At 43.0% G+C, this 14,249-nt stretch overlaps 1 protein-coding gene across 1 annotated transcript in view; it reads right to left on the reverse strand.

The window, feature by feature from the left end:
• Positions 1–9,297, reverse strand: part of LOC127598072 (putative methyltransferase NSUN7) — a 33,708-nt gene extending 24,411 nt beyond the window's left edge. The window contains exons 1-2 of the mRNA XM_052061625.1: positions 9,285–9,297; positions 4,833–4,891 (exon numbers count right to left, since the gene is read on the reverse strand). Of these exons, the coding sequence (XP_051917585.1) occupies positions 4,833–4,891; positions 9,285–9,297 (72 nt within the window). The remainder of the gene's footprint in view (positions 1–4,832; positions 4,892–9,284) is intronic.
• Positions 9,298–14,249: the final 4,952 nt, after the last annotated feature.

Genomic DNA, 14,249 nt, shown 5'->3' on the forward strand with positions numbered 1-14,249 from the left:
CTACCCAGGATTTAGGGTTAATTTCCTCACTCCATTGTGATCCGGAATGCCAGAGGCTCTTTTACAACGCAAACTCTATGTATCTATATCGCCTTTATTCTCCCCTTCTACCCTCCACCCCGTGTACCCTGATGTACGTCACTTTTACCGGCCAGTCTGCTTCCACCGTGCCTCCTGTCTCCATCAAGGTTGAACTTTATAGACACCAGCAGTGTAAAAAAAAAAAAGATGGGCGCAATTTCTCAAACGTGTCTCATTCTGGCTGTCTTACTTGAAGGATGCAGAGTAACAAGCCGCACCACAATATACAGGAAGAGGAATTCACGAGGTGAGAATGAGTGTTTGTGTGATTGGATATTCATGGATCACAGCACGCAATATGGGTAAAAATATTCGGAAAGCCTGATGTCACCTTACAGAATGTGAAAAAAGGAATAAAAGTATCTAACTGCAGCTACAAAAGTAATTGTTGTAATTTCATCCAAAAGGACGTTGTGAGATGTTAGGTATGTCTGCCCATGGTCAGCGCAATTAGTTTTGTGATGTCATTTCCGCCAAGTCATGGAGCGCACGTTTTTTTTCACCCACTCCCTCTATAATTTTCAATAACAGCATGTTTGTTGACAGAGTCAACTTCAGGGAATAATTGTGACTATTTAAAGTATGTCTGTAATAAAACAAAAGAAAAAAATTAATCTCTCTGAGATGTAACCTGCTCATGGAGAGAGAGGGACAATATAAAATGCATCTAAATATTTTTTCCTGTATTTATAGATTCATTGTGTCTCGTGACATCCATTGTTTATACAACAACAGTATGTTTCTGTATTTTGTCTGCATGGAGTGCTTGTAATTTTGTGGGGGAGGACAGTCCTCCAAATCTGTAATGACCCATATGGATTAACTAGACCATCATCAAAATTCATGACGGTTCCATCATCTAAGACAACTTGTCTAGGCTGCCCTTTTCTGGCTCACTACACATCTGTGTGGGTTTTATTAGGATCCAAGTTTTCGGAACAGAAGAAGCCTTCATCTTACCCAGGCATCGTTTTATGAGTAGTGTAAAAAGTAACTTCATGACAATCTCCTCCAGGGTATAGATATTTGCTCAAACGGCAGCACACACTAGTGAGGGCTACGAACAGCAGCATGTGTGTGCAATTCAACTGATTGCTTTTGGACCGATGCAATTCAGTAAGATCATACCACATCATCCACCATCCAACCATTTTCTGATCCGCTTAATCCTCATAAGGGCCACAGGGCATGCTGGAGCCTATCCCAGCTGTCTTCGGGCAGTAGGCAGGGGACACCCTGAATCGGTTGCCAGTCAATCGCAGGGCACACAGAGACGAACAACCATCCATGCACATACTCACAACAAGGGACAATTTCGAGTGTTCAATCAGCCTGCCATGCATGTTTTTAGAATATAAGAGGGAACCCGAGTACCCGGAGAAAACCCATGCAGGCACGGGGAGAACATGCAAACTCCACACAGGAACCCCGGAACCGGGATGGAATCCACAACCTCTGCACTTTGAGAACGACACGCTAACTGTTACACCCGCGCTGCAAGAAGGAGAGATACCGCCACTCGTTCCTACCGACTGCTGTCAGACTGCTGAAAATAAATGAATAAATAAACAATAATAATAATAATAATAATAAAATTGTAAATAGCACTGTGACTTATCCATTTTATATTTGCAGTATATTGCACTTAATTGAACTGTGTTTTTTTTCTTCTTTCTTTCTACTTTCTACCCACAATCTTGCTGCTGTAGACTGTAAATTTCAAATCAAATAAATTATATCTTCTCTTATCTTATCTTTTCTTACCTTAACCACTCGTCCACCGGCCCACCATACCACATCATATGAGAGAATTTGGATTTCACCACTACATTATTGTTAATAGTATAGTATCGCTGTCCTTCAGCTCAGTAAGACAATGTTTCACTTTACAAACAGATTAGTGGCATCAGGCAACTTGCCCAGTGGCCTAACACCTTGAAACTAAGCAAAACTGAAAACATTACCTTAAGGATTAGGATGAAGTACAATGTAGCATTCAAATACGTTCAAATTCTCAAACACCGGGAGAAACGTGGACTGAAACAGAGGAAAAAGTTTTAAAAACCCTCAAGGAGAAGCTGCTGATACAGGGGCAAATTGAGGTGGAGAGAGCTCACCGCACAGGAAGACGAGAACCTGGAAGACCTCGACCGAGGCATGTTGTGGTGAAATTTCTAAAATACAAGGACACATCAAGGATCCTACAAAAAGCAAAAATACTTAAAAGGCTCCAACATCTACATCAACAAAGAGTTTACAGATCCCGTACAATAAAAAAGAAAAGAGCTCTTCCCAAAATTAAAAGCTTCGCGTGACAGAGGGGAAACTGCTTACTTAAGACATGACAAACGTATCGTCCACCTCCGCACCAGTACTCCAACACAACAGGCTCGAGTTCAACACCATCAAGCAGCATACTGGGAATTGTTCACCACCCGACGACAAAAACTCTGACCCTACTGAAGCAGCAAATTCACATACCAAAAAACATGGACTTCGAACCCTTTGATGACCCTTCCGACCCTTTGATGACTTCCAACCCTACTGACCACAAGACATTTGACCCTGAGAACAACTTGTACCCGGACAATAACTTTTTCAAGACCGACCGACCGCGAGGGAGCCAGCGACGACCGACTATGAGGGAGCCAGTGACGACCGCGAGGAACCCAGCGACGACTGCAGGGAAGCCAGCGACCGCGAGGGAGCCGGGAGACAACCAGCCAGCGACCACTGCGAGGGAGCCAGCGACGACCGCAAGGGAGCCAGAAACGACCGAGAGGAAACCAGCAACGACTGCATGGGAGCCAGCGACCGCGAGGGAGCCGGGAGACAACCAGCCAGCGACGACCGCTAGGAGCAAGAGACGACCGAGAGTAAGCCGGCGACGACTGCAAGGGAGCCAGTGACCGCGAGGGAGCTGGGAGACAACCAGCCAGCAGCCGCGAAGGAGCCAGCGACGACCACAAGGGAGCCAGCGATGACCGCAAGGGAGCCAGTGATGACCCCGAGTGAACTGGAAGACACCCAGCCAGCCAGCGAGACTGAGGGACCCGGGAGACAACCAGCCAGCGCGCGTGAGAGAGCCGGGAGGCAGCCAGCCAGTGAGCGTGAGGGAGTCGGCGCTGACCGCAAGGGAGCCAGAGACCACGAGGGACCCAGGAGACGTCCAGCCAGCAACCGCGAGGGAGCCAGCCACAACAGCGAGGGAGCCAGCGATGACGGCGAGAGAGCGAGCGACGACACCAAGGGAACCAACGACGACTGCGAGGGAGCCAGAGACGACCGCGTGGGAGCGGGAAATTCACATCCCAAAAACATGGACAACTTGGACAACCAGCCAGGGCGCGTGAGAGAGCCGGGAGGCAGCCAGCCAGCGAGCGAGAGAGCCTGGAGGCAGCCAGCTAGCGAGCGTGAGGGAGTCGGCGACGACCGCAAGGGAGCCAGAGACCACGCGGAACCCAGGAGACGTCCGGATACGTTTTTTACTTCTTCCTACTCCCTTGGGGCGGCCCGGTAGTCCAGTGGTTAGCACGTCGGCTTCACAGTGCAGAGGTACCGGGTTCGATTCCAGCTCCGGCCTCCCTGTGTGGAGTTTGCATGTTCTCCCCGGGCCTACGTGGGTTTTCTCCGGGTGCTCCGGTTTCCTCCCACATTCCAAAAATATGCATGGCAGGCTGATTGAACACTCTAAATTGTCCCTAAGTGTGAGTGTGAGCGTGGATGGTTGTTCGTCTATGTGTGCCCTGCGATTGGCTGGCAACCGATTCAGGGTGTCCCCCGCCTACTGCCCGGAGACGGCTGGGATGGGCTCCAGCACCCCCGCGACCCTAGTGAGGATCAAGCGGTACGGAAGATGAATGAATGAATGAATCCTACTCCCTTGAACATAATAACTGTGTTGAATATTTCTTTTTACTATTTTATCTACCTTATTTTCTGTCAAATTATTACTGTATTTTATGTTCAATATATTACAATAATATTGTTTTGTGTTTTTTGTTACTGTAAAGCAGTGGTCACCAACATGGTGCCCGCGGGCACCAGGTAGCCCGTGAAGACCACTTGAGTAGCCCGCCAGTGCCTGGACATTGTGATTTGCTAGTAGAAATTATGATTTAAAAATGCAAACATTGGCAGTACTGTGAGACATTTCGAAACACGATCAAAGTCTGACAATTTAAATCATCAAGTATTAAAAATAACACATCCTCATATTATTGAAGGTATTTTGGACAAATATGTTATTTCAGACGTGTATCAATTTGGTAGCCCTTCACACAATCGGTACACATGAAGTTGCTCTCACCCTCAAAAATGTTGGTGACACCTGCTGTAAAGTGTCCTTGGGTGTCTTGAAAGGCGCTTATAAATAAAATGTATTATCATTATTATTATAATAAACAGACCAAACCAAACCAATCAGTATCACTGTTCGTGATTACAGGCTGGAGATCAGAACAAATAGCGTATGCAGTGTGAACAGCAGGACATGAATATTGGAGAGAGCTGTGTAAAGCTTCGGTTGAGAGCCCCGGTAGTGAAAGTCTAAAATTAAGAATGCTACACACTCAAACACACACACACACGCACACACACGCACACACACACAAGGGAAATATAGGCCAAACTAGAAAACAGAATGGATGGATTTTTCATCGTGTAATAAAGTTTAACATTGGTTGTTTGTTTTTGGTGCTGTCAACTGCATCTCGGTGCTCAATGGGTTGTCACTGTAAGAGCTCACTTACTATTGGGTGAGAGATAAAAGAGCCTCCGTCAGTTATGACGTCTTCCAGCAGTTCTTGATCTGTACAAAAACAAATGCAAAAATTTTAAATCCAGTTTATCTTGATGAATTATAATAAGTGTGCATGCCATAGTTTGGCCTTTCGTTTTTCATTGACAGTGGCTGTCAAACCTTTTACTTAACCTTTCTAATAATAAAAAACAAAGTGTATGCAGGAAAAGTGGTTAAGATTTCACGACTGTCTGTGTCTTGTGTTGTGTTGTATTATTTAAATGTTCACTGTTGTTTTGATGGTGGCGCGGGCACCCACAGTGGCTCCGCTTGTTGTCATGTTGTCTGTTTGAGAGGGAAGAAATTTCATCTATGCTGTATGTTGCACATACTGCACATTTGACAACAAAGTTGTACTTGACTTGAGCAGCGTGTTGTGTAGCTATATAAGCACATGATAGTATGATCAAGTCAAACTGGGGGGGGGGGGTGAAATCTCTTATCACTGCACAGATAAGCCCGTAGGATATAACCAATAAATGCACAGTGATGCAATAAGTAGTCATCCATCCATCCATCCATTTTCTGATCCGCTTATCCTCACAAGGGTCACGGGGGGTGCTGGGAGTGTGTGTGTTTGGGAAAGATACACACACAAAGACACACAACTGGTGGAGTAAAATATAAAAGATTTACAAATCAGGGGGTGACTGTAGACGTCGGCATTCATACAGACCACAAACTGATCCTGATTCTGTTTTTGTGTGTCTCCGACAGGTGGCAGAGGAGGGCTTTGCCTCCAGTGTGCATAACCTGCTGCACAGCTCTATTAGCTATGTATTGAAGGACTGTCAAGCCTTCATCTAATTATTCTTCGTCTTGCTCATGACTTTGTCTCCAAGTGTTGAATTCTCTCGATGTTCTTTCTGATTCATGCCACATAGCATCTCGCCTCATTTTTGCATTTTGACCATAAGTATTTTTGTTGTGTAAATATAGTCTCGGTTTTGTATCCGTCGCAGTTTGGTTTATTTATTTATTTTTTTAACGACAAGCTATTTACGTTATACTTTCCTTGCCTTTTGCAAGCGTTTTTGATTTAACTAATTTTTCCCGTTTTTTTTTTTTTTTGCTTGGGGGGGTGTTTAACCAGCATTATTTGTTCCATTTGTTCGGTATTACATTATTTTTAATAATATATGATTTTTTTAAATTTATTTATTGCCTTTTGAGTCCACTTTTCTATAGTCCAATTCTGTTCCGGATAGCCCCGGAATCGTTAAACTTGTGAGTGATATGGTAAAAAAAACAACTTTCAGCCTGGCTAGTTTACACATCATTACCCCGACTGCACATGAATCAAACAGAGGAGGGGAAAAAAGGAAGATGCAATAAATTATCTATTATTATCGCCACTTCTAAAGTGCAACTCAATCCGTAAAACACTGAATGTTTTACTGAGGCATATTATGCGACGCTAGTTGCTTTGGTTGTGGTCAATGACACACACACACACACACACACACACACACACGCACACACACACACACACACAAAATAAAAGACTTTTCTTTTCATGCTCTAAATCCAGCCTGACACACAAAGGTCGAGTCGCAATACGGCAGCCGCAGTCACGTGACGGTTTTGGGCAGAAATACTCAGAGGGGTACAAAGAATGAACAGAATGTAGCGAGAAAAAGAAGTGGGGGATTACTGGCCAAAGTCAAGGTCAACTACAGTCCCACACATGCTTGAGGACAGTTATCGACCCCTGTTCATTTTCAACGCATAGTTGGTCTTGGTCAATTTTGACCCAGGCCAATAATATCCTCATAAAACGTCTTATCAAATGATGAGCTACAGAGCTTTAGAAAATGGATAGCCGGTCTCACATTCATTAATGGATGATTATTATATATATATTTTTTTTTTGCTACATTGCCAGTCCTTGCTTTTCCAGCGGCAGGTGTTTTGCCTGTCTCAGGGCAGCCTCGAAACTATATATGTCTTCTGTTCCTTATGTTTGTATGTATGATCATTCTTTTGCTCTTTCACTCTTTGTGGGTACCCCTAAAAACTTCAAAGACCCACAGGTGCATGTTTCTGTAGGAACCAATGCAAGTATGATGGTAACAACAAACAGTTCTTGACTGTTTCAAACTTTATGTGGAACAGTCTCATAAAAAAGATATATATTTATGCCATGCACAATTTCAAAATTTCAACTACAAGGAGCAACTTCCTTGGTTTCACATGCAGTGGTCAAACTAAAACCTATTTTAGCATCCATAAAAAAAAGAAAACAATTTTTAAAATGTTTGTGTATTTTTGGGTGAATTTAGGAAAAGTCATCCAACTCCGGGGTAAGAGATTGGCATTCGGGGGATTTGCATTGAAGTCAAATGTCAACACGGATGAAATATGTCCGGACCAGTATGTAAGGGTTAAGAAGCTGATCATTGTGCAATAAGAAGAATAAACGACATGCATAACAAAGAGACTAGTGGTGTGCAGTCAAGGCCAGCAAGGCCTTGGCTGCTGGTCCAAACACTCTCAGACTCACTTTATAACGTACTAGAAACGGTATGGTTTTCAATAGTCTTTTATCTTCATTTCTTAGCATGCCTCTTTGCTGTCCACCTTCCAGTAGGGTGTTATTTATTTATTTATTTATTTATTACGCAAAACGCCTCTCTCATATTTGCGTTTTTGTACAGTATTTTGGAAAATTATGACTTGGTAGGATAAGCGGTGAATTAAGTCCCCACTGAAGGCTTAAGTCCAAAATGCACCACCTGCCTTTGTAAGGGGTAATCAAGAAGGCGATTAGGAGCTCTTGGCTGTGAACAGTTGTCAACCCCGTGAAGTAAATGTCAGATCAAACACGAAGACTGTCATCGATCGACCGTGCAGTCACAGTGACAGATTCCTTGAATACAGAGATTACTTTACTACTTTTTTTCTCCTTTATATCAGATAAGAGATCTAATCAGTGCTCAATATCTGCGCTTAATGGCAAATGACAATTTTGCTGCAGAAGCGTTTTTTCAAGCTAAGAACTTAACCGTGCTTCCCCCCCCCCCCCCCCCCCCCCCCCCCCCCCCCATCAAGCACTCTAAAGCCATGCTTGGTGATGAGTGTTGCCATTTCACATACAAGAAGGGCAATTCTCTCTGACAGGACTTTCTTTAAGGTTTAGATTGAGAGTGTCTCAAAGAACATTACCAAAACATTACCAACTTTTTTTTTTACATATACATGGAGTACAGTACTCTATGTTGCTCTATGTGACTCGCTGTTGTTTTGCAGCTTCTCGCGGACCGTTTGCGGACTTTTAGAAAAAGAATAATTTTTTTTACCTGTTTATGTTAATTGGCCGCTACTTTGCAGATTTTCGTTCATCGCGTGTGGTTTTGGTCCCCATTAACCGCGATAAACGAGGGATTACTGTATATACATACATATGTGTGTGTTTGTTTTTTTATGTTAACTGTTTATGTTAAGAAACCTGATTTGGGACTATGGCTGAAAACTAAGCATTTAGGCCAATTCCGGCGCATTTACACTGTTCTTCTCGTTTTGATTAATGTGCACTTTCCCAAATAAATAAATAAATAAATTCAGTCCATCCTCCACAAGTGTAAGTACTACGACCTGCAGTGTTCCACTAATCTGTGTCAGTGACACATAGTGCCGGGGCCTTTGGTGATGGATGCTCAGCTATGATCTGCATTAAGAGTGGGACTTGGGAGTCCCCCTGGCATGTCCTGGTTCAGTGGATGGATAGCGTAATGGAACCAAATCATTCATAGCCGTGAGGGTGTTCCCAATATCCGCATGACCTCTCCATCTACTACAAAACACATGAATCGATTCCAACCTCCCTCGCTGCCTCACCTTCCCGTCCTTATCACCATGGTGAATACACCCCCGTGACACTTGGGCCAGCAAGACCCCACCCTCATGGCAGATAGCACACCAGGAGACAAATTGATCTGAAGACTCCGACGGAAATTCCCCCTGGTAATTAAAGCATTTTCCCCTCCTTCTTGCCCTCCATCCATCTAGCTGCATCCAATTCTACTTGTCAAATTAATATTCACACACTGACACGTGTTCTGCTAACGAAAACAAAATTTAATCAAAATGAATGTTGCCACTGACATTATCACTCAAACGTCATGCGTGTTTACACTTAATTAGACAGTGTTGATTATATGGTACTAAATAGAAATCTCTGTTATTTGTGGGGAATAGAGGCAGAGGCCTCCCGGAAACTGAAAAATGTGTCAGCATGTGATGTTCCGCTAAAAATGTTTAGAATTGCCTATAGATGCCACGGGATTATGGCAGAGCACTACTTTTGTCTAAATTAAGTTTGTCAACTCATCCCAATTCCTTGGGACCAAGATGCCACAAGATGTCAGCAAAGCACTATTTTTGTCTAGATGAAGCTCCTCACCTCTCATCGACATAGTTCGTTGGCACCACGATGGTACGGGATCGCGAATATGCAAGAAGAAAGAAACAACAGGGATTTTTTTCAAGGTGGGAAAAGTGCCAAAGGCGGAAGTTTTCCAGAAGACCTGGAGGAAACTGACACAAGTATGAAGGGAATATTGAAGACTCTACACCAGCCATGTCCAGCTCTGGGCCTGGAGGGCTATTGTCCTGCCTGTTTTCCATCTCTCCCGGCTGCAACACACCTTATTCAGATGAGCAGCTCCTCAGCCAGCCCTGAACAGCATTAGAACGATCCTGACAATTTGAATCAGGTGTGTTGCTCCTTGGAGAGCTGTTTCACCCTCATGTTGGGAAATAGGTTCATTTATTTTCCATTTATCTCCCACTGTTTACTTTTGTCACTGGTGTCTCTTTTTGCTCAGACATCTGAAATCAGAACAGAGCAGTGTTTCCCGAACTGAGGCACATATTTCCAGTATGTAAGTCACTTATTTTACACATAAAACAAAATTGTTTTACATATACAATTCAATTGGAGGTCTTGTGGAAGTGCAATTAAATGTTCTGCCTATCACATCATGTTGCTGACATAGAGACATGAGCAAAGATACATTATTTGCACTAAATAAATAATGTTTCATCCATTGAAGCGAAATTGGGTCATTTCCTGTGGCACACCTGCTGAGTTCTCATGGCATAATAATGTACGACAAAACAGTATTAGGAATTAGTGCAATTAATATACCGTACTATATATATTGGGTGTACAATTCTTTATTGTATCAATAGTATTAGTAATAGACAGTATTGCTGTCAATTACATAATACGTGCAGCTTTGTACAAAGTATGCAAATATTACAGAGCAAAATTAGACAAAAACTTTTATTAGCACATTCCAACATGCAATGCAATCTCCGATTTGTTCTGCAAATTGCTTGCATTAGATTTAATTTTCTTTGAATTCCTTCTTGTCATGATTTGGTTTGGGAACAACAGGTGGCACTGTACCCCCCCCCCCCCTGCAGTTGCACACCTGTTGGTCACTATGTAATTATTAGTTGTATAAAAGGACTCCCCTGCGATTGGCTGGCAACCGGTTCAGGGTGTCCCCGCCTACTACCCGAAGACGGCTGGGAGAGGCTCCAACACCCCCCGCGACCCTAGTGAGGATTAAGCGGTTCGGATAATGAATGAATGAATGAATGAATGAATGAATGAATGAATGAATGAATGAATGAATAAAAGGACTCCTGCCCGAACACTCAGTGTCGGGTCATTGTTGCTGTTTGCTCTTGGCTACTGTCATGTTCGTTTGTTTGCTGTTCCTTTGCTGCTGTCAGGTTTGTTTCGGTCATGTTTTGGTCACAGTTCCGTTTTAGCTTCAGTTGCTATTTTTGTTTGCTACTTTGGACTATGACTGTTTTGGGGTTTTGTTTTCTCTGTGATTTATCAATATACTATACAAGTACGCCCTGCTCCTCCCTCCTGCCTGCTTTTTGGGGTGCACCACCACACAACGTGACACTTCTTAATGCATTCTTTCCCCTTTGTTGATTCTTTCTCTACAACTGCAGCAAAAATATTTCAGTCAAAGTGAAATTAGGTAATACAGTACACGAACTCATGTTTCCAGTCTTCATTGAAGTGAAACCGAACTTTAAAAATTGACGGTTATCCCTGAAATTGAACGTAGCCTTTTCCTAGCACTGATTCTATTTGACGCGCGTTGACAGAATACATTTAGATCTGGACATGCAAAGCAAAGTTTGCTTTTCCCAAAGAGACGCGCAAGAATCTCCAACAAGACAACCTCAAGCTCAATTCAAAGTCGCGTTTGCGGCGGATCAAGAATGAAACAGCATTGCCCCCTTAGTGAAGGCCCTGTAGCTCGTTGGCGTTTAACCCGCATATTCGGACAAATGAGAAGTAATGGAAAACAGCTCAAACCTTAATCGGATGCAGCAGATGGCGTCCACAAGCTTTTTCCAAATTTCTGGGGGAAAGGCGGATCGTTTAAGGGACGCAGCAGAATAGACGTCCCCTCCTGAACAGCTTGCAACGCACTAGATTCGTTTTGGGACACTTTCTGTCAGTGTGTTTTATACAAATAACTATTTAAAGCTGCATCCAAAACTCTGAAACATAATTTGATCATGTTTATGCTCTTTCCTATACAGTACTGTATTTATACTGTGGGTGCCTGGTATTTTTTATAGCACTGAAAATCTATAATAAAAATATTTAGGGAAAAAAATATCAGCTCATCAGCAAGCTCTGCAGAAGCCCGATATCGATCGTGTTCATTTGAATCAGGTGTGTTGCAACAAGGAGAGATGGAAAACATGCAGGACAACGGCTTTGACACCTGTGTGCTAACCAATCATCCTGCCGCCTGTATGTGTTGCTTGTTTTCAAGATCAAAATATATGAGTGTGTATGTGACTGTTGCTGCTATGACAATTTAATTTCTCTCCTGTCATCCGTCCATCAATATATAGGCTACATACTTTATATTTCCCTTTTTCGCAACATGTACTACAGTAATTCCAACTACCGGAGAGGAGATTGTGCAATGTGTATTGATGCATCACTTCGACCAGACGCAACTACATGCTCACAGCAGCATGACACTGTACACAGCATTATAGTGCCCTCTGCTGTTGAATAACGGACACAAAAGAAACTTGACAGCGCGGTGAGCGTTGAAAAGGAATAAATGCACACAATATTCAAGTGAATGTCAATCAATGACGTACAGCAGAGTGGCGCAGCGGAAGCGTGCTGGGCCCATAACCCAGAGGTCGATGGATCGAAACCATCCTCTGCTAAGAGAGAACATTTTTAGGGGCGCCAATTGGTTTGGAGGAGGATACGTCTGCCCAGTTGCGGATTGTTTTTCAAAAAAAAACATTAGTGACTTATTGACTCATTATTTAAAAACATTCACTTGTTCTACCCGTCAACCGTCACGCGTCGTGGGCACGCCCGTACAAAACGAGTCTCTCAAGAGAGGTATGTTGTCTGTTAGAGACCGCAGTACAAATCCACAACCGCAAATGAACGTGCCTAAATTGTTCAAATGTTAATTATTGACCATTCTAAATTCAGACTAGTAAGAAATCAAAAGTATTAAATACCTGAAGTAGTAGTAGTAGTATGATATATTTTTTCCGTAAAAGTGTTGCCATAGTATCAAAAATACTAAGGAGAAAAAAAATATATAAATCTAAACAGTCTATTTTCCATTCTATCTGTGTTCATGTGTATGTGGAGCAGATGAGCCTTTTCCCCAGGCTTTGTGATTACAGTCATAGCCTTTATTTTAGTTGTATCGCATTTACTCCAAACTCATAACTGGGACTGAAGAAAAAACAAGTTAAAGGAAACCTGTTAAAGTTTAAACAATGGATTTTTATCCGCAGAGACCTTTATGGCCTGTGGGACTCCAAAGGCAGCTGATGGGTATCGGTTGGCCAAGCGGAACACAGCTTCAGCGGTCGCTGAGGCAAAAACTCAGGTGTAGGAAGAGTTTGGTGAGGCCGAATTCCGGATGGCTTCGAAGAAATCATGGTCTTCCATTCGACGTCTTAGGAGGAGGAAGTTGTGAACCATTAACAATGTGTACAGTAGAGATTTGGCGCAGCTGACCTCGACTCAGGCAGAATACTTTGAAGACCTCCTCAACTCCATCAACACGCCTTCCATAGAGAAAGCAGAGTCTGAGGACTCTGAGGCGGGCTTTCCTATCTTTAAGGTTGAAGCCACGAAGTGGTTAAAAAGCCCATTGGTGGCAAAGACCCAGGGGTGGATGAGATCTGCACGGATTTCCTCAAGGCCCTGGATCTTTCCTGGTTGACACGCCTCTGCAACATCACGTGGCCATCGGGGAGAGTGCCTGTGGATTGGCATAATGTGAATGGATCTTTCGTGCTATTGTGCAATATCTGTCAAATATGTATGAACACCTGTACATCCTAAAGATGTATGAAATAAATGAAACTCTTTTTCAGTCAAAACCATCCAACGTGCCTACATGCGCCCAACATTGTACGGTATTGTACTCCTATTGAAATGCATGCTGTTTTGGAGAAGGGGATGTCAGACTGTGTTCCATGATAACCGTAATGCTCCATATTACCTTACATTCTCCAGTGCCCAGGCTGTGCTGCAAACAAAGCATGCTAATTTCCCATTCACTTGTGGATTTTGAAAAGAAAAAAAAAGATTCAGCTAATCCTGAATGTGTACTAACACTGTACTTTCGAGTGGCCTGGGTTTCTGATTTCACTGTGGTGACTGCAGGTGAACAGCAGATCCTCTTTCTTATGTGTGTTCAAAGGTTGGGGAAGTATTGTACCTATAAAGTTGAGCTTGACCATGAGCATGGCAACACTTTCAATGTAGGCAACAATCATGTGCATGTCAAGACGTATGCAAAGCGTGAAGACAGAACAGTGGTGTGCTTTAGCTTTAAAATGAATATAACAATTTTAAATACAACCTTAAGTTTGGAACAATAGACTTTGATGATTTTACAAATATGTGACAGAAATGGGAGGAAAACTTACATTACGGCGCACAAGTCATCATTATGATTGTAGTTTATAGCGGAGTTATGGTGTCTTTTTCTAGAATAAGGGAATCTATTAAAGTTTTACTTGTTTGCTAAAACAAAATTACAAAATTACTTTTTGTGCTCAGGCCAAATGTACACTAAAGTATTGCTTTGGCGCCATCTTATGGCATCTCAGTGCCAAAGTACTCTGTTGGAGTAAGTTGAGGAGTTTCATTGTGTGCTTTGTTGCCATTTTGTGGCATCTATGGGCAGTATGGGGCGTAATTTGTTTCATGACCACTGACTCTTGGGCAACTCATTCTTGCCGTAATAGGTTGTCATGGTGACTGTGATACGTCATTTTAATTTGATCACTGGAAGATTAACATGCCAGATCAGGCGTGGGC

The sequence above is a fragment of the Hippocampus zosterae genome, chromosome 1 (assembly GCF_025434085.1).
Source record: "Hippocampus zosterae strain Florida chromosome 1, ASM2543408v3, whole genome shotgun sequence".
Taxonomy (NCBI): Eukaryota; Metazoa; Chordata; class Actinopteri; order Syngnathiformes; family Syngnathidae; genus Hippocampus; species Hippocampus zosterae.